The sequence below is a fragment of the Staurois parvus genome, unplaced genomic scaffold (genome assembly GCF_062004578.1).
Source record: "Staurois parvus isolate SC_StPar_1 unplaced genomic scaffold, SC_StPar_1.0 ptg000404l, whole genome shotgun sequence".
Classification (NCBI taxonomy): Eukaryota; Metazoa; Chordata; class Amphibia; order Anura; family Ranidae; genus Staurois; species Staurois parvus.
The window spans coordinates 422202-441821 of NW_028318200.1; the positions used below are offsets into that span (position 1 = coordinate 422202).

Consider the following 19620-nt stretch of genomic DNA (forward strand, 5'->3'; position numbering starts at 1 on the left):
CTAGGGCCTCACATACTTTTTCCTCCCTGCACTGTGAATGTTTACATGTTATGTGCAATTAAACCATGGCAACATCTAATGTTTGTGTAGTATTATGTTCAGCAGACTGTGTTCTTCTATTGTTGTGACTTAAATGACGTTCAGAGCACATTTTATGCCTAATTCATGCAAAACTCCATGTAATCCCAAGGGGTTCACATACTTTTTCTTGCAACTATATATATACACATACATATATACACACACACACACACACAGACTTGATATATATATATAAAAAAAATATCTGTGGCCATGGAGGTGATTGGAACACATAAATCCAATCATTTGAAGGGGTGTCCCAATACTTTTGGCAATAGAGTGTATATGCAAATCTAAAATTTACATATAAAATGTCAACATTGGCAGCAATAATGTTCAGTTTTAATTGCTCAGGTTCATGACAATATTTTAACTTTATTGGAACAAATGCAGCATAGCATATTGAAATTCTAATCCAGAACATGGGACTTAGGAAAGTATGTCATCGTAGCTCCTCTGCAGCTACAAGGACCTTTCCATTACATTTCTGCACTTAGTTTAGGGCATAAGCTAAAATAGGGTTACCTTGACCACAGTGAAAAGTATAAAACCACAGTTGTACACATTTTTGGTTGTTTTTAATCTTGCAAGGTCTGTGTTTTTTTTATATTAGCTAATTTCAGTAGTTATGTCTTTAAAGTAGAACTAAACATAAGTTTTGTAAGACTGTGAAACAAACTTCCCTGTCTGCTTGCAGTTTTCTACCAAATGTACACAGAGCTTAGCATCTGCAGCTCAGACACACTTCGGCTGTGCCAGCATGGCCGACTCTAGTCCACATGACCAAGATGATGTCATCCCCCACTGGCCAAGAAGTAAAAAAAAAAAAAGCAGGAGATGCTAGCAAGGTCTGTAACTGCTGCATTACTGGAACTGGAAGCTAAAACCTAATTCCACGTTTACTTTAATTTTAAATAGTTTGTTTGTGTCAAGTTGGCCCAAACCAAATTATTTCCTTTACTAATAGGTGCACCCGCTGTCAGAGTTGTGTACACTGTATGTAGCATTAGATACATACAGTGCTGTGTTTTGGTAATGGTATGGGGACTTCCAATCTGCTGCATAGATATTCACATGAAGATTTATTTTGTCAACAAATTCAAGACTTCCTTTAATTGGCTGAGTTGAAGAAGCAGGAGGATGATGTCACGATCTCCATCTCAGCCAACCAGAGGAAGCCTTGTATTCATTTATAAGATGGGAAGTCTCTGTACCACTATCGGAAAACAGCACTGACACTGGACGCATCTATTAATAAAGGAAATAGTTAGGAACTATTTAAAGTAAACACAGAGTTAGGCTTTACGTCATTCACCTATACATGTGCATAAAAGTGCAAAACCTATAGATGTTAAACCAAAAATATCAACCTTCAAGTATGAACATAATGAAAAATCTGCACCATCAGATGCACATTTACGGCCTGAAGTAAAACGGTCTAATAGCCAATCAGATTTGACTTTGCTTTTTATGTTCTAATTTGCAAAAAAAAAAAATGTTTTTATGATTATATTAATAATAAATGGGATAATCTTTGCTTCCAATTCATTTAACCCACCCACTATGGGGAGGGAAGAGGGAAGAGGGAAGACGAAAGAAGATCGGCCGAAATGTGACTGTAACCTATCAGATGCAGTCAATGTTTTGAATATTCTGACAGCTGTCAGAATGCAATAGCTGGCAGGGAAGATTTGTCCAGATATGCCATTTAGCATGGCTAGAGAAATCTATTGATTTCTCTCTTTGGCACACAGGGCAGAATTAGAGAAATCAAAGTATGTACAGCTAGCCTAGGTCTTCACAAACCCTGCATCCTTAACACACATGGAAACAAACAAAGACACTTGCGAACATGTTTAGATACTTTTTGTAGAAAAAAAAAAAAAAAAAAAAAAAAAAGTACTGTACATTATTATACACACACATATGCAAAATACCAAATGAAGATTGTTAAATGAAGTTAAAGTGGAACAAACCCATTGATTTAATGTTTTCCCAAAACTGTTACATTCAAGGCATGCAATGAATGATAACTGTCACAGCTGCTTGTTCTCTCAGCCAAATTGTCAAGTCATCAAATGGCTGGTGTCATAATAGATCACATGTGCGGCACCATGGCACCTGCAGATCAAACAGAAATCTAAGATGGCAGCTTCCTTGGCTGTAAAAGGACAGGAGGGATTAGTTCCACTTTAAAAAGTGAGGATAATATTCGATCTTTACACCAACTCCCCCCTTCCATTCCTAAGGTCACGCACATGGTTACACAGGCTTCAACTTACACACCTCAGTAGCTTACATTTTATCATATGTGCAGATGGTTTTAAAATTAAGAAACGCATATCAATGACTTAAGATTTCCCTAGACATACCTTATAGAACTCATTTATTTCAGTTAAGAGAAAAGATGTTACCAAGGTAAATAAATAAAGTGACTGGTAGGGTTGCCTTAAACCCTATGAAAAACTAACAGTACAGCTGTGATGTCCACACTCACTCAGCTCACTGCAGAACACAGAAGCAGGGGGATCTGCATTACAGTCCATCATTGATCTCCACACAACCTGAGCCAAACAAACATCTAACATGATAATATTGCTGAAAAACTGCTGCAGGAGACTCTATTCTATTCACTAGTGCCATCCCTTGCCCAACCCAGCAGGGCACTCTTATAGGCTGGGAAAGTGCAAGCTTAATTTAAAGGATTGCTACCCCTACTTTAGCCAAATAAATGTGCAATTGAGAGATCTAGAACAACTGCAGCACTGTCAATAGAGATCTAACAGTAAATTGTGAACCAGTACAATGCTCAATGCATTACTGACAGTTATAGCTTATTTTGCAAATATTTAATGCATTTAATATATAAAAAAGTGAAAAAAGGCGTAAATTTCAGTGTGTACAGTCTATGGAGGCAGCTCATATGGGTTTGTACAGCAGTGTGGTGACATACTTCTTCTTATAACGATGAGTAGCACTTAACACCATCACACCATCCTATAAAGAAAAAAAGAAAAATTAAAAGATGAAAACATCTGTGAATGATACAGCTGGAGTAACTGCAAGACAACAGCAGAAATATATGTACCTTGATGGACAGTGCATAAAGGTGATTTAGCATGACATGATTGGGCTCTGGGAGCAAAGCTGGGTCACACTGTAAAACAAGAAACACAATTTAAATTTCTTAGTTATAAGTAGTATCGGACTAAAGGTGGGCAGGAGCATTTGGATGAAACTATATGGCATTCCCCGACTATACCAATTTCCCACCCAATCAAGGCCATCTTAGACCAAATGAGCTACCAAATTAGCTATAAAAACAAATAAAGGAGTGCTCCCAACCCTGTGGAAGCCAATAGAGTCACAAGCCCAGGAATAGTTCAAATCAAAATTCACTTTAATGTGTTAAAAAGCATGACATAGGAGTGCCCAGATTGATACATCACCAAGCCAGTGCAGAGGAGAAACATATTCCCAAAAGCTGGAGGATGACACACAACCCTGGACCCAACAGTAGGTTGCTCAGTCCAGGAGCCTCAGGACAGTGGGAAGGGGTTTGTAGATGGCAGCTGCTGGGAGATGACGCATCCGCCGGAGGACGTGTCCCAGATCCGATTGTTAGGTCATACACCTGGCGAGACACCACCCACACAAGGGCTGGTGAGGGCAAACTGGATGCCTAGGGGAGCACTCTTGATCTGAGGAAGGGGCAAGTCCCTGAAACATGTTGTTATCTTAATGACCAGCTTCTCTCCTTTGGTTTGACATGGTTTGAGTGCTCCCCTAGGCTTCAGGTTTGCCCTCACCAGCCCTTGTTTGGGCAATCTCTCGCCAGGTGTATGACATAACTGGATCTGGGACACGTGACTTCTGGTAGACGCACCATCTTAGTGATCCCAGCGGCTGCCATCTACACACCCTTCACACTGTCCTGAGGCTTCTGGGCTGAGCAACCTACTGCTGGATCCAGGAATGTGTCATCCTCCAGTTTTTGGGAATGTGTTTCTCCTCTGCACTGGCTTGGTGATGTATCAATCTGGGCACTCCCACGTCATGCTTTTTAACCCAACATTAAAAGTGAATTTCGATTTGAACTTTTCTTGGGCTTGTGATTCTATTGACTTCCACAGGGTTGGGAGAGCTCCTTTATTATTTGTTGTTTTGTGCTGATGTCTCAGTGCTTGTCAGATGGGTTGCTGGAGCTGCCTATTCTGTGGTTATCTACTTATCCCCTGGAACCTCATTGCGCTTGATATTTGCACCTTTACCAAATTAGCTATGACTCCTCAATTTATCATGTCTCATGTATTGTCATGTTTACAAACACAGGCAGATGGTGGGGCTTTTACCAAAATTTGTAATCTCCTACCATGGTAGGGATAGATGTGAATAGTTACAAGTATTCTGTAAGCACTGTGAGACATTTTCTCTACATAAAATTACATTAAGTTATTATATCATACAGTCACAATTACTACAGTCCAATAAAGTAAACTGATTTGATAACATCTGCAGAATGTTTGCATACTTACTGAAATGCCTGTGTCTTTATTAAGAATGACTTGAAGCAGATGCGGTGGGAGGATAGGGGGAGATTTGAAACGTTCTTCCAGCTTACAATTATATGCATCTTGCAGGTAAGGACCAGGGGGTGAGCTAGAAAGCTCTGGCGAAACAAAACGACATTCAAAGAATGTGCCATGTTAAAATCCAGGTGTATTGATTTCAATTAACCCTTTGAGGACCAAGGGACGTATTTGTCCCATGTTTGTAATTGCGTGTATCATCTGATTAAGAACTTAAAACTCTTTTTTTTTTTGGTTTGAGTCAAAATATTAGTTCTTATCAACAAACAACAAATGGGTCTAGCTTTTTGCCAATTATTTCATGAAATGGCTTAGTTACAGCAACTGAAGTGTACAAACTTTAAAAACAAAAAAAAATATTCTTTTGGCGTTCCAAAACCTTACGGTCCTCAAAGGGTTAAAAAACAATAGATTCAAAGGCCATGCATTGTGATCTATGTTTTTAGAAGAATATTCATCACTGAGCATAAACAACTATTCCACAAATGCCACAATTTGGAGCCAATGGATATACAAGTACTTTAGACAAGTGTTTCTCAGCATTTTTCCAGTTGAGGCACCCTTTAAAATTGTGAACCATCTTGGGGCATCACCTTCTATAATGTAAAAACTAAACTAATAGTTTTACATATTGCAGCACAACCCACACACATAAGACACCCAACATTAGAGATTATTTATCCTTGCAAAGCAAATATGTTGTACACCGGTACGGACTAGTATTCTAGGATTTCGTCTCCCTCATTTTTTCTCCCGTATGCAGCTAACGTGACCCCAGTGCTGACTGACGGGCAGGGTCAAACAATTATGCTGTGCTGGTGCCCGATGCCCTCCTTAACCAATGACGTCAGTGGTTAAGACGCTGGCAGCTGGCCTGCCAAGGTTGTAATGTTGTTGAATACCTATGGCTTTGTGCAACAAAAAATTGTACTCAAATTTTGGGCAGTTTTTAGACATTTCGCCAAGTCCAAGGCTGAAGAACCCAGAAAGGTACCCTGGTGGGAAAAGGCTGTTTTAGATACTGGCCCACCCTTCCAATCAGAATACATCCTTTAAAGCCCAAGTATCAAGGCATGCTTAGGAGTCCTATGCAGAGGCCAGAAACACCATTGTTTAGCTTTTCCTTACAATTGCTGCACCATCATCAGAATGTCATCCCTGTTTTGCTTCAAAAATCTACATCACCTCTTGTAAATGGCGCGGTGAGCTAATCACTTCAGTGTCATCCCAGTGTGGAAGTAAATGAGCTTGACGCATGAAGCATTGTTTTTGAGAAGATCATTTAACCCTACAGGGTAGAAGCCATGAAATAGTTATCAGAACTGTTCCTAAGTGGGTCAAACTCAAAATTTCAGGCCACATTCTGCAGAATTAGACAAAATTTGAGCTGTGGGTGGCCCTGTTGACAACACTTGACTCAAACGTCCAATGGGAAAAAAAAAAAAAAAAAAAAAAAAAAAAATCACAGGAGCCAGGTGGAAAACTGTTGGCCACACAGGGACTGCATCCTATTAGATGTAGTCAATGTTCAGGAGTTCAAGCAACCACGGATGTGGCTACAACGTTGGCAGCGGAGATTCATCTATCCACAATGTTTAGTGTAGATTAAGGAATCTATGCATGTATGGCTAGCTTTACTAAGTACAAGACTGCTGGGAGTTGTGTGAAGTCCTAAGCTTGGTAAACTAGTAGAATTTCGTTGGTTCATTTTTCTAATCGATAGCTGGGTGAAATTGACACTCATTTTTTACTGCAGTGACAAGAAATTTGAAAGAGCAGAGTGGAAACTTTTTCTTGAATCTACGAATCTCTAAACAGTCTATGTGGCTTTCAATCAGTAAAGTCTACTCATTCCAAAATTGAATGTTATAAGCCAAACAAAATCTTAAACTACTTTTGAAAGACATTCAAATGTACTGAGAATTTTCATACAAAATTTTCCTAACAATTTTTGTACAAAATTCTATTACGTGTATACCCAGGTTTAGCCTTACTGGACACCAGCAGCACAGAGATAGGCAGAAATCTGCCTCCCCCACCAACCCAATGTAACCAAAAAAATGCACCAGTAAAGATTTAAAATAACATTCTGGTTTCCAAAATGTTGAAAATGTTCTGTTAAAGTTGCAGCCAAGACAGATTGAACCAACTGGGCTCCCTTCCTCAAAAAGTGAAGGCAATAATCAATAGGAGGTTTCTGTGATACACAGACTTTAACCACTTGCCTACCGGGCACTTATACCCCCTTCTTTACCAGGCCAATTTTCAGCTTTCAGCGCTGTCGCACTTTGATTGACGATTGCGTGGTCATGCAAGATTGTACCCATATGAAATTTGTATAATTTTTTTCTCACAAATAGAGCTTTCTTTTGGTGATATTTAATCGCCACTGGGCGCTTTACTCTTTGCGCTATAAACAAAAAAAATTGCAAAAAATTGGAAAAAAAAAAAAAAAAAGTTTCTTTGTTTCTATTATAAAATTTTTCAAATGGGTAATTTTTCTCCTTCACTGATGTGCGTTGATGAGGCAGCACTGATGGGCACTGATGGGCGGCACTGATGAGGTGGCACGGATAGGCAGCACTAATGATGGGTATTGATAGACAGCACTGATAGGTGGCACTGCCTGGCATCACTGCTGGGCACTGACTGGTGGCACTGCCTGGTGCCATTGACTGGCAGCACTGCTGGGCTGCACTGATGGGCGCTGGTGGGCACAGGTGGGTGGCACTGCTGGGCACAGGTAGGTGGCACTTCTGGGCACACTTGTGACACTGCTGGGTGGCACAGGTGAGTGCACTGCTGGGCACAGGTGGACGGAGCTAGTGGGCGCACTGCTGGGCACAGGTGGGCAGAACTTGTGGGTGGCACTGCTGGGCATCGACCATCAGGGCACTGATCATCAGTGCCCTGATGATCGGTGCCGATCCCTGCTCTAACAACTGCTGGATCTCGGCAGTACTTTCCTCACGATCTGACAGCTTGAGGAAAGTGCAGCTGAGAACTGGCAATTGCATTTCCTGGTGATCAGCGTGTCATTGGACACGGCTGATCAAGTGGTAAAAGGCCGCTGTGATTGGCCTTTTACCACATCACGTGATCAGCTGTGTCCGTAGGACACAGCGATCACGGAGATCACCGGGTGCGCGCCCCTGGAGAGCGCGTTCTGGGAGAAAGTCATATGACACCCACCCAGAACTGGACGGCCACAGTGCAGCCGTCATTCGGCTATCTGCGGTCGGCAAGTAGTTAAGTAGCATTAAACCCCAAAACAAAAAACGTGTTAAATGGCAGCTCTCCAATTTTTACACGTGGGGATTTAATTCACCCTTTTGAAAAATCACGGCACACCAAAAAGCATGGTACTTTAACAAGTGTTACCAAGATGCGCAAGGGTGCCATTAAGAATTAATGACAACATCACGCGTCTGCAAAAGAGCCCGGCACGTTTTTGTGCATTGTGGTAAAGTATGTGAGCTTGCGAGTGTTCATGCAACACACAAAGGATTTTTAAGCTGCAATATATTACATTAATCGATTTAACAACAAGCAACACACTGGTTATAGAAGAGCGTGTTGGAAGATTACAGTTGAGAAAGAAAAGCTCTGCAATACATTTTAGTTGTTCAGTTCTCACACCCTTTAAACTTTTTTTTCCTCTCTCTATACAGTACTTGCCTTGGGTGATCCATATACAAACATGTGCAGTGTGAAGAAAAATGGCTGAGAAACCAGGCAAGACAAAATATAGGGATAATAAACGTCAGTTAAAACTCCTCAGCCCAGCTGTAGGAAATGGAATATGGGAAAGCAGGAAAAAGAAAAATCTACAATGCTTTGCTCCCCCATGACCACACCCCATTTAAAATCCACTACTGAATGAGCAAGTGGATATTGACATCTTGTGTTATATATTTACATTGTTGTACTTTTACGACCAGGTTATAAAAATCTCAAATTACACAGCAATATGTAATATTTATGACAGGACTTTTCATACCTGACACATCAGAACCTTTCTGTGAGTCGACCATTAAGGCATCAAAGACTTCAAAATCGGTTTTCTTCACATTAATGACATTGTTTATTGTCCCAAGCTGGCTAGTTACTACTGGCTGTACAAAAAACAAAAATGATAAAGCCGTCAGTAACCTGATATTGTATGTAGAATAGAGGTTAGCATGAGCAACACAAAAATTTTCCCAGTTTTTGAAAAGACTCCACAATAAATATGAATAAACAATCGTTCATAAACAACAAGGTTACCTCAGAAGGATCATGAGTCCACTGGCCATCAACAAAAAATTTGTACTGGTGCTCCCCTTCTGGAAGATCCAATATTGCTACAAAGTTGTTGTGGCTGGAACACAAAGAAAACCCGTTTAAGAGACTGCAGAGCAGGCTAAATATTAAATCTCAAAGTAATGCAGCACAAACGTCAAATTGAAATGAAAATAGCCCGTAAGGAAATTGTATTTATTGTAGAGTTCCTGGTTCAGCGCATAAAATGAAGTGGAGTCAATCTCACCAGTATCCTGTGAGCATAGGGTGGCTTGGTGACATACCCCTAGGGTACAAGTCCTTGACAATGTGAGCCACAGAAAGTGGGTTAAATGTCGCTGGGCACCTATCAATCCAGACAATGGCCAGCTTTGGAGCACAAAGCATTGAGTTTACAGGGCACAGAGTTGAAGCTAGTGTGATTTTTGAAGCCAGAATGTTATTTTAAATCTTTACTAGTGCAGATTTATAAACTGGCGCTGAGCTTTAAAAGAAACAGATACACAGCTGCAAAACATATGTGAAGGATGTATCTGCAAAGTGATGTACAATTCCACTGAACTGCCCATAGAATTCTCACACCCATGTCACACTACATAGCCTGGACAATAATGGCAGCTATTTGAAGGTTCAGTTCTACAGCCTCCTCTGTAACCTGCTCAATAGACAATACATTAGAAGTGTCATGATGCGAATTAGTTGCCCATTAAGCAGGATGAAGTCAGGTGTGTGTTTTTCCAAGCACCTATCTTTGGAATGCTATAGTTTATTAGAGGTAACCTTTATACCTGCTGATAAGTAATCAGCATATGGGCGTCAATACATACATATTGTGACAGGGTAGGCCTTTTTAGTTTATCCATTTCCTTAACATCTACTGGCTGTCAAAGCACATGATAGCCAAATCTGTCAGTGTATGCTGCCACTATACAAGTGCCCTTTTTTTCCTAAAGTTTAGCCTGGGTGGCTACCAATTTTATCTAAAACTTTGTGTACGTTGTCCACCCTTTTATTGCAGTTGTAAACACAAACTCTTAAAATGCTTGACATGTGCATTGCACTCATCTCATTTTTACATTGTTCTCCAGAGCTACCAATTACTAGGCTCACACTGTATTTTTCCTGTGACAATGATAAAGAAGAGAATGGTAATGTGATCTATGGAATAAAGAAAATCACGCCAAGGGCAGCAGTAAGCAGCACTGGGATCAGAACACAACAAAACTTTTTCTTACCAACCTTACCCCTGCTGGATTCTTCAGGATGTGTAAGAGTTCCACTACTGCACATCCAAAGGGAAGTATCCACATATGCAGTGAGTAAGATGGAAGGTTCTGGGGACCCGTTGCGTGATGTGAACACCATATTTAGATTAGGTCGATTTGATTAGATATGAACTAGAAGGGGGCAGTCTGTGTGTTTACAGGAAAACAAACATGTGCAGACTAAAATCAGAATAGAAAATGAGACATACCTTCTTATTAGAGGGATTTTTCCCCAGCTGTTAAACGACCCAGCTAAGTAAATTTCTTTCCCTCCTCCAGTCCACCGAAAAACTGTTGGTCGAGCCTGAGTTGGAGCTTTGTCATTTACTTCTAAATCATGCTGCCATGCCAAAAATTCATCTTTTTCCATTGGGGCCTGTAAGGTCAACAACATAGCGGATATCACCTAAAACAGTAGTACTAACAAATATATTGCTAATAGCATCTAAATATGCAATTAAGACAGGCATGCATGGTGTTAAACAGACCAGAACAATCACAGATCCACCTGTAGAAGGAAAAAATAAATTCTAATGTGATACAAGCACTGCTGCTACACTTAGTGCCCAGTCATACCTGTACCTGGAGTAAGGCTTTAAAACCCAACCTTACCCAAGAAATGCAGAAACCAAAGCTTTCCTTATTACAACACAAAGGTATCTTTAAAAATTTTTGTCAACCAAGACAGAATTATGCTTGTTGAACTCCAGTCAAACCTCTATACAGACAGATTAAATACATATTAGGGAACGATTTTAAATGCCACCAGATTTGTATTTCTGTCCATCCATTTCTAAGATTTACAAAGTCTTGGCACAGAGCACAGTCAGGTGGATGACGCCACTTTCTCTGTGACAGAGATAGACTATAGAAGGTATGCAGCGGTGTCCCCTCTCCACTCCCAGACTGCTGAACAGTAAAGGAGCAGCAGGAGCACAGTGAGGTTACCCCCCTGCTCTCTTTTCCTATCAGCATATTTGGATGCAGACCTGAAAGAGGCTGGTTCTAAATCAAATTCAAAGCATTACAAAAAAAAAAAAAAAAAATTCAAGTGGTTCTAAAGGTTCTATTCTAATTCTATGCATGAAGGTAAAAAAAAAATCTTCTGTGCGCAGCTCCCCCCAGCCACCCCTAATACTAAAAGTGGAACTTTAGTCAAAAAATTAAGTCCTGCTAGATCACTTCAGGTTGGCCCCATTTGCAGGTATAGCTATGTAAAACATTAAAAATAAGTGCCTATACGGTTTAAAATCCAGTAATATACGGTCTCACCCTGCGATGCTCTCAATTTTTAGGCACTGACAAATCTCTAGAGGCCCATCTGCTGACAGCCTTAAAGCAGAATTAAACCATCCGATCCTTTATAGCCAAGGAGGCTGCTTCTGTTTGATCTGCAACTGCCATGATGCTGCACATGTGACACCATCCATTTGATGGTTTGACAGTTTGGATGATAGCGCAAGCAAATGTTACAGTTAGCAATCCCAGCATTCCAGGAATGTAACTTTTTTTGAAACCATTAAATCGATGGGGTTTAGGTCTCCTTTATGGTTTACTGATGTTCAGGGGCTCTGGGCTTCAGTAAAATGGCAGCCTCCAGCAAGAAGACACAGGAGCCATGCTGGAGGCAATTTATAGCACACACTAATTTTGGTAGCATGATTATTAATGTGGAATTTATATTCCTTGCTAAAGAACATTATTTTTTTATCAAGTTGTTATGGGTAAGGTTCCGCTTTAACTGAGCCCCATCGTGATCCAGCACTGTGTAGGAGAGCAGTGGCTCTCCTGAATCTCTCCCTCCTCATTGTCTGAGGCACAGCAGCTGGAGCCATTGGCTCCCACTGCTGTCAATCACAGCCAGTGAGGAGGGAGCAGGGGATGGCGCCGAGCCACACTCAGTGTCCTGAAACACTCATCACACTACAGCCTCACTGCTCCTGACTTGAGCATTTTAGCAAACAGTGCTATGTAAATAAATGGAACTAAACCCACCTATCATTTTCAATCAAGAAAGCCATTAGAACCTCTGCTTAATCTTCAACTGCCATGGTGCTGCACATGTGATCAGTTATGACACTAGTCATTTGATGGTTTGACAGTTTGGTTGAGAGCACAAGCAAATGCGACAGTTACATTCCCGGCATGCCAAGAATGTAACTGTATTCTGAAACTTAAAGCGATGGTTTTTGTTCCGCTTTAAGGTGCAGTTCCAATCACCCTGTCAAAAAATAAAAGTCAGCAGCTACAAAAACTGTAGCTGCTGACTTTAAAAAAAAAAAGAAAAAAAAAAACCCCCCACTTGCCTGTCCCTCGGTGTGTGTCCCGCAGCCCGTTTCACTGGCCGTTCTGTATTCCAGGAGACCAGCATCTTCAGTGTGGGCACCCGGCTGTGATAGCTTGTGATAGCTTACCCACTGCGCGAGTAGTGCTGTGCTACATGTATGGTCCTGTAGTCTTCTGGGACCTGTCACGTGTCCCAAAAATCTACAGGGGAGGGAGGACACCTTCTGCTTCCGATCACCCAGGCGATCAGACCGGAAGTGGGAGCAGGTACCTGTCAAATTCAGGTACCCGCTCCCCTCCCCCAAAAGGTGCCAATCCTTAATGGGGAGCAGTCCTTAAAGCAGAACTTCTCCTTTTGGGTAGAGCTCCGCTTTAAAGCGGTAACAGCCCGGGTTCACACTATGTGGTGCGGAACACTGCATGTAATTCACACAGGAAGCGCATTGCATTCCTGTGCAAATTACATGCAAATGTCTGTGTGGTGCAATTTGAGCCATACACTTTGTATGGCTCAAGTCGCATCACATTTGCGCCAAAAAGGTGCAGGACCCTTTTTAAGCCACACATTCTGGCAACCTCATTGAGTTTTGCGGTCTGTTTCAGGTAGTGATTAATTTATTCTAAACACCTGCACCAGATCACATGAATGCGATGCAACTGCAATACGGTGCAGGGAACGCACAGATTTGCACACTGCACAGGTATGAACTGGGTCCTAAACCCAAAACATTTATTATACTGCAGCTTACTAATTCTTATATCTGATGGCTACATTAGTTTGTTCAAGTGTTCAGTCCTTTATTTTCACCTGGTAATCCAGCCAGCAAGTCTGTTGTTTTACAACAGAACAAGCTCTCCTGCAATTGTAACAGTTAGAGTGTTGAGAAAAAGCAATTACCACTGATTGGGGGGGGGGGCTTGCAATAATTGGCTTAGATTTATTCATGTAAAACATTTTTCCCAAAAGAAAAAAAAAAAAACCAAAAAAAAAAAACTTTTGTTGTAATTGCAGTAGGAGCTGGAGTTTGGCTTCAATTTGTTAGTGTATCTAAATCTCCATCCAGACTGACAATGCTGCTGACTGCTGTGCCTCATGTGCTCCTTGTTCCAGAGTGGTGTCTGTATAATACAGGAGGTGTGTTACTGGCCAGAACACCAGGTGAAAAAAAAAAAAAATAATAACGTAGTCACCAGATCTAATGACTGGCAATATATTCCATTTTTGGTTCTGGATTTAATACCCCCTTTAAGCTGGCCATATACTAATAGATTTCTATGATCAGATCCCTACATTTGATGAATGTCATTCTAAGGTACTTCAAAACTTGGTTTGCTTTTAGAAAAAAAAACAACAAAATAAAAAAAAGCCAAAAAGCAGACTTTCCCAAACGAAAACCACCATCACGGTTAGAAATGATTTGTTAAAACAAATTCCTTCCTGTGCTTCCAAATTTTCACATCATGGCAGTTGAAGAGGATTGTGGATTTGACCCCCTTAATGATTAGAAAATGGAACGAGTGTTCTGAGAACAGGGATTTTGGAAGAAAATAATGGCCAGCTTTTAGAGTGACAGCTGGTGCCCCTGTCATCACCCCCTGTATGTGTTAGGTGCCACTCCCCGAATGGGAAGTTCAGGGAAGCAGCGCACAGACAGATACAGCAGCTGCCATCTCTATATAAAAAAAAAAAGATAGATGTTTGGGAGATAAATTAAAAGAAAGACATTGCAAGTTCAGCTATGAACAAGACATTAAACAAGAGTTGAGGATTGCCCGGTAATGTCATGATTCTTTTATCATCACACACTGTGGATGGGAACACTTCTCCCAGCAGCAGTGATATCACCCAGATGTCTATGGAGTGTGCCAGGGCAGGCAGTATCACTACACACACCCAGGTGTCAGTGTCTGTCATCACCCCCGTAACATGTCCCTGCGGCCTAGCCGCCGCCCTCCTCCTCCGGGCAATGAAAGGTCGACCAGTGACCCGCACTCCGCCTCACCTTGCTCTCTTCGGCGGGGTACATGTCAGCGTCCTCTGGGCTGTCCATTAATATTTTGGCCCTGTCTTCCCCTTTGGTGGCTCCACCGCCGCTGTCCCTTCGCCCCTTCAGGGGTCCGGGCCTCTCGCTGCTCGTATTCCCCATCTTCAGATCACAACAACCGGCGAACGTACAACCCTAAAGGACTTTATTTATGTCTCCTCTACTTCCGCCTCCTGTTTCCGGTACGGATGGGACACACTGTGCGTTCCACGCCTCGATACCGAACTCCTTGTGCAGTGATTGGCACGTGTCGCCCCGCCTACGTTGTCTGTAAATTAGTAGCTGGAAAGCAGTGTAGGCTTCCTGAGATTCTGGGAACCGTTTTAGGTGTAGGAACCTGTAGCTGGCCAAAATAAAAAGAATAAGTATGATAATAGTTTTGATTTAACCGCTTGCCTAGCGGGCACTTTACCCCCTTTGTGCCCAGGCCAATTTTCAGCTTTCAGCGCTGTCATACTTTGAATAATAATTGCGCGGTCATGCAACATTGTACCCATACAACATTTTTATCATTTTTTTGCACTATAAACAAAAAAAGAGCAAAAAAGTTTTTATCTGTTTATATTATAACATTTTGCAAACAGGTAATTTTTCTCCATTGTGCATTGATAAGGCTGCACTGATAGGCACTGATAAGGTGGCACAGATAGGCAGCACTGATGGGCACTGATAGGCAGCACTGATGAGGTGGAACGGATAGGCGGCACTGATAGGCACTGATGAGGTAGCACGGATAGGCGGCACTGATGGGCACTGATGAGGTGGCACGGATAGGCAGCACTGATGGGCACTGATGAGGTGGCACGGATAGGCAGCACTGATGAGGTGGCACGGATAGGCAGCACTGATGGGCATTGATAGGCAGCAGTGATGGGCACTGATGAGGTAGCACAGATAGGCAGCACTGATGGGCACTCATGAGGTGGCACGGATAGGCAGCACTGATGGGTACTGATAGGCAGCACTGATGAGGTGGCATGGATAAGCAACACTGATGGGCACTGATAGGCAGCACTGATGGGTACTGATAAAGTGGCACAGATAGGCAGCACTGATGGGCAGTGCTTATTGACAGCACTGACTGATGGCAGTGATGGGGGGCATTGATGGGTGGCACTGCTGGAAGGCACTGCTGGGTGGCACTGCAGGACACTGATCATCAGTGCCCTGATGATCAGTGCCAATCTGCTCTGTGACAGTTGCCGGTTATCGGCAGTACTTTCCTAACTCTGCCACAGCATGCAGAAAGTCCTGCCGATAACCAGCAACTGTATTTACTCCCTGATCTGCTGTGTGATTGGACACAGCTGATCACGTGGTAAAAGGCTTTGCTCCTCGCCAGAGGCCTCGTTCCTTTTTTGGACCTAGTGCAAGTCTTACCTGGTTCCCGTATACAAGATGGTCCATGAACAAGGCCTGGCAAGCCTCTCTGAGAAATGCGAGGTGATGCGCTGCTTATCAGTTCCACAGGTTCCCAGCTAAAGGTGGGGTATTGGGCCCAGAAAATGGATGCGGTGCTGGGAATGGTGGAGCAGGCGTCCACTCATCAATTCCAGCGTTCCCCAGCTAATAGTGGGGTGGAAATGAGCAAGCAGGAGTCAGTGCCTGGAAGAGCTCAGGTCTGCCAAGGATTCTGTGTCCTTCAAGGACAACCTGGAAAGGAGAATCGATTCTGATATCAAGCGAATCTACACTACAGCAAGGATAGCTTGCAAGCTGGCGCTTGCCTTAGCGACCTTCTCTAAAGCTATGGAAGTGTGGTCGGATAATGTGGATGTGGCCCTCAGAGGAGTTCCAGAAGAGGTGGCTAGGAATTAAGCTATCTGGGAGCTGAGTTTGGCATATGCCTTTCTGGGGGAGGCCTCAATCGACCTTACCTGTCTGCTGGCTCGGGTTATGCTGTCCTCAGTGACAGCCAAGCATGCATTGTGGCTTCAGCCCTGGTTGACCGATCTCTAAGCAGGCATGGTGCAAGAACCCCTTTAAGAGTTCCTCCCTGTTTGGGAACAAACTGGACAGTGCTATAGCCCAGGCTACAGGCGGGAGATCCAGTTTCCTGCCCAGAAGTCAAGGCTAGGAACTCGCGACTCTACAAGCCAGGCCGCAAATTCAAGAGACGCTGGAGGAGAAGCCAGTCATCTTTTCAGAAGTGCTCTAAGGGCTCGACCTCTGGAGATTATGAGGCACAAAGTCCTTTTGAGATTGGGCCAACTCAGGCAGGCCAGGTGGGGGCCTGCCTTCGCCATTTTTGGCATGTCTGGGTGGCTTAAATCTGGGACATCTGGGCTGTCAGCATTGTATCTTTAGGATATGCTTGGGCGTTTAAGAGCCCTCCTCATCTCAAGTTCACCCCCATGGCCCTTCCTCATTCTGGAGAAAGGAGGGAAATCCTGCTGTCCTACATGGACTCTGTGCTGGCGCAGGTGCTGTCGTGCCGGTTCCGGAGGGCAAAGAATTTCAGGGCATGTACTCGTCCCTCTTTTTGGTCCAGAAAAGAAACAGGGCCTGGAAGCTGGTCATAGATGTCACCCATCTAAACTCCTTTATCAGGAAGTCAAAATTAAATATGGAGATGCTGTTCACAATTCAACAAGCAATTCAACCAGGCGACTGGCTCCTGTCTATATATCTGAAGGATGCCTACTTTCATGTGCCCATTGCAAGAGATTTTCAGAGATTCCACTGGTTTGCTGTGGACTAATGGCATCTCCAGTTCATTTGTTTTCCCTTTGGGCTTTCAACGTCACCTTGTGTGCTTTCAAAGTCTTATTGGTGGTCATGGCCCTGATCAGAACCAGAGGCATTTGCCTGCACCATTACCTAGATGACCTGCTCCTACTATCCCAGGAGAGAGAACAGTTACTACAGCACAGGGCCCACGTCATCTCAGCCCTTCTCGAGTTCAGGTGGTTGCTGAATATGGAGAGGAGCCAGTTGGAGCCCACGCAGTCTCTGATATTCCTCGGGGCTCATTTTGACACAATCAGCGCCACCATATCCCCCTCCGTGGAGAAGATTCCGGTGATCTGGAGCCGAATACTACCTGCCCTGTCCTCCTCACACCTTCAGGCCCTCCAATGCCTGAAAATCATTGGTACCATGGTGTCCACAGCGCCGATGGTGAAGTGGGTACAGTGGAGAATGCGACCCTTCCAGAAGGGCTTTCTTCAACAGTGGAATCCAAGCAGCATGGGCCAGGTCATTTACATATCTCCGTCCATGAAGGAGAGCCTTCCTTGGTGGCTGCAGCAGAAGAATCTACTCAACTGCCATTTGATTGCCCCCATTTCCTAGGTCACAATCACTACGGATGCCAGAAACTCCGGATGGGGTGCTCTCTGCCAGTCAGAGATAGCTCAGGGCAGGTGGAGCTTTCCCTCCCACAGGTTGGGGTCAAACGTTCTGGAATTACAAGCGGCGCTCTGTGCCCTATGAGCCTTCCAGCACCTAACATGGGAAATCAGTCCTCCTGAGGTCTGACAATATGACGGCAGTGTCCTACATAAGGAGACAAGGCAGGACCCACAGCCTATCCCTCAAATCATGTCTTGGGCTCAGAGAAACCTGTCCAACATATCGGCACTAAACGTCCCTGGAGTCCAGAACTTGCAAGCAGACTTCTTATCCAGGGTTCAATTGGACAACAATGAGTGGTCTCTCAACACAGAAGTTTTCAAGTGGATACTGACTCTTGGGATCAGTCCAGAAGTGGACTTGTTTGCCTCCCTGTGGAACAGCAAACTGGAGATGTACTATACCAGGAATTGCTGTTCCCAGGCCTTCGGGGTGGAGGCTCTGATGGATCAGTGGAGGTTTCGCATGGCTTATGCATTTCCCCCAATCCCTGTCATCTTCAGGTTTCTCCGTAATTCCATACTGGACAAACAGACCATGGTTTCCCTTACTGGCGCAGCTCAGCTTTTTGGATCTGGTTCCTCTCCCTCTCAAGCCAGACCTGCTGTTACAGGGGGCCATTCTTCACTCTTGCCCAGCCCAGCTTCATCTAGTGGTCTGGTTCTTGAGAGGGGTGGTTGGAGGCCTTAGGCTGTCCTGCTGAAGTCATCCCTCCTCTGATGAATGCCAGAAGACCAAGTACCAACAGGGTCTATGGAAGAGTCTGGTCTAAGTTCGTGGACTGTATCTTTAGTAATCTGAGGGCTCAGGATGTCCTGGGATTCCTGCAGTCAGGCCTGGACCTGCCCCTGTCAGTCAGCATCCTCGGGGTTCAAGTGTCAGCTATCTTGGCCTTCACTGTAGTGTCATGGGCCGACTTCTTCAAAGGGGCAGTAAGGTTGAGGCCCCAGAGGAAACCGAGGTTCCCAAAATGGGACCTTCTGCTTGTCCTCGACTTCTTCTCTGGAGGTGTTCCAGAATCAGCTGGTCCACCCATAGCAAGGGAGCTCTCCATCAAAGCAGCATTTCTGGTGGCAGTTACATCGGCAAAAAGAGTCTCCGAAATCAGGAACCTTGGCTGAAAAGAAAATGTTTGACATTCTTCCTGGATCGAGTGGTCCTCATCTCTATGCAAGGTTCTAATCCTAAAGTGACCTAGGTCTTCCACGAGAACCGAGAGATTGTCCTGCCAACATTTAGAGCCTCGGGAGTCGATGACGTTCACCCCCTGGACGTAGGTGAGACCTTAAGGTTATACTGGCAGGTCACAGCATCCTTCTGTAGGTCAGACCTTTTATTCATCCTTTTCCATGGGAAGAGTAAAGGAGATTGGGCGTCAATTGCAGCCTGGATCCTCCAGGCCACCCTAATGGCCTACAGAGCCAAAGGCTTGGTGCCTCTGGAGGCGGTGACTGCACACTCAACCAGAAGTTTGGCTACGTATTGGGTGGCTTCCCTGTATGTCGCCCCTGAGATGATCTGCAGAGCGGCCTCATGGTCCTTAATCAACACTTTTATGGCTCATTACTGTGTAGAGCCTTCCTCCTTATCCTCTGTTAATTTTGGTATGAAAGTCCTGTCGGTTGATGGGGAAAATTAAAGTCTTTGTTTCAGTAACTGCCCACCTGTGTGTGTATGGCTAGTTATTTCCCATACGTATGCTGCCATGGAGTCTATCAG

The 19620-nt window shown here is 43.7% G+C and overlaps 1 protein-coding gene across 1 annotated transcript; it reads right to left on the minus strand.

Moving 5' to 3' along the window:
* Positions 1-436: 436 nt before the first annotated feature.
* Positions 437-14745, minus strand: LOC149455086 (5'-AMP-activated protein kinase subunit beta-1-like). Its single transcript, XM_089686656.1, has 7 exons — positions 14506-14745; positions 10426-10592; positions 8937-9030; positions 8671-8785; positions 4617-4750; positions 3170-3238; positions 437-3078 (listed from the first exon to the last, which is right to left on the minus strand). Exons 1-7 carry the CDS (start codon positions 14647-14649, stop codon positions 3001-3003), a joined length of 801 nt encoding a protein of 266 aa, XP_089542782.1. The 5' UTR covers positions 14650-14745; the 3' UTR covers positions 437-3000.
* Between the last annotated feature and the right edge of the window lie 4875 nt (positions 14746-19620).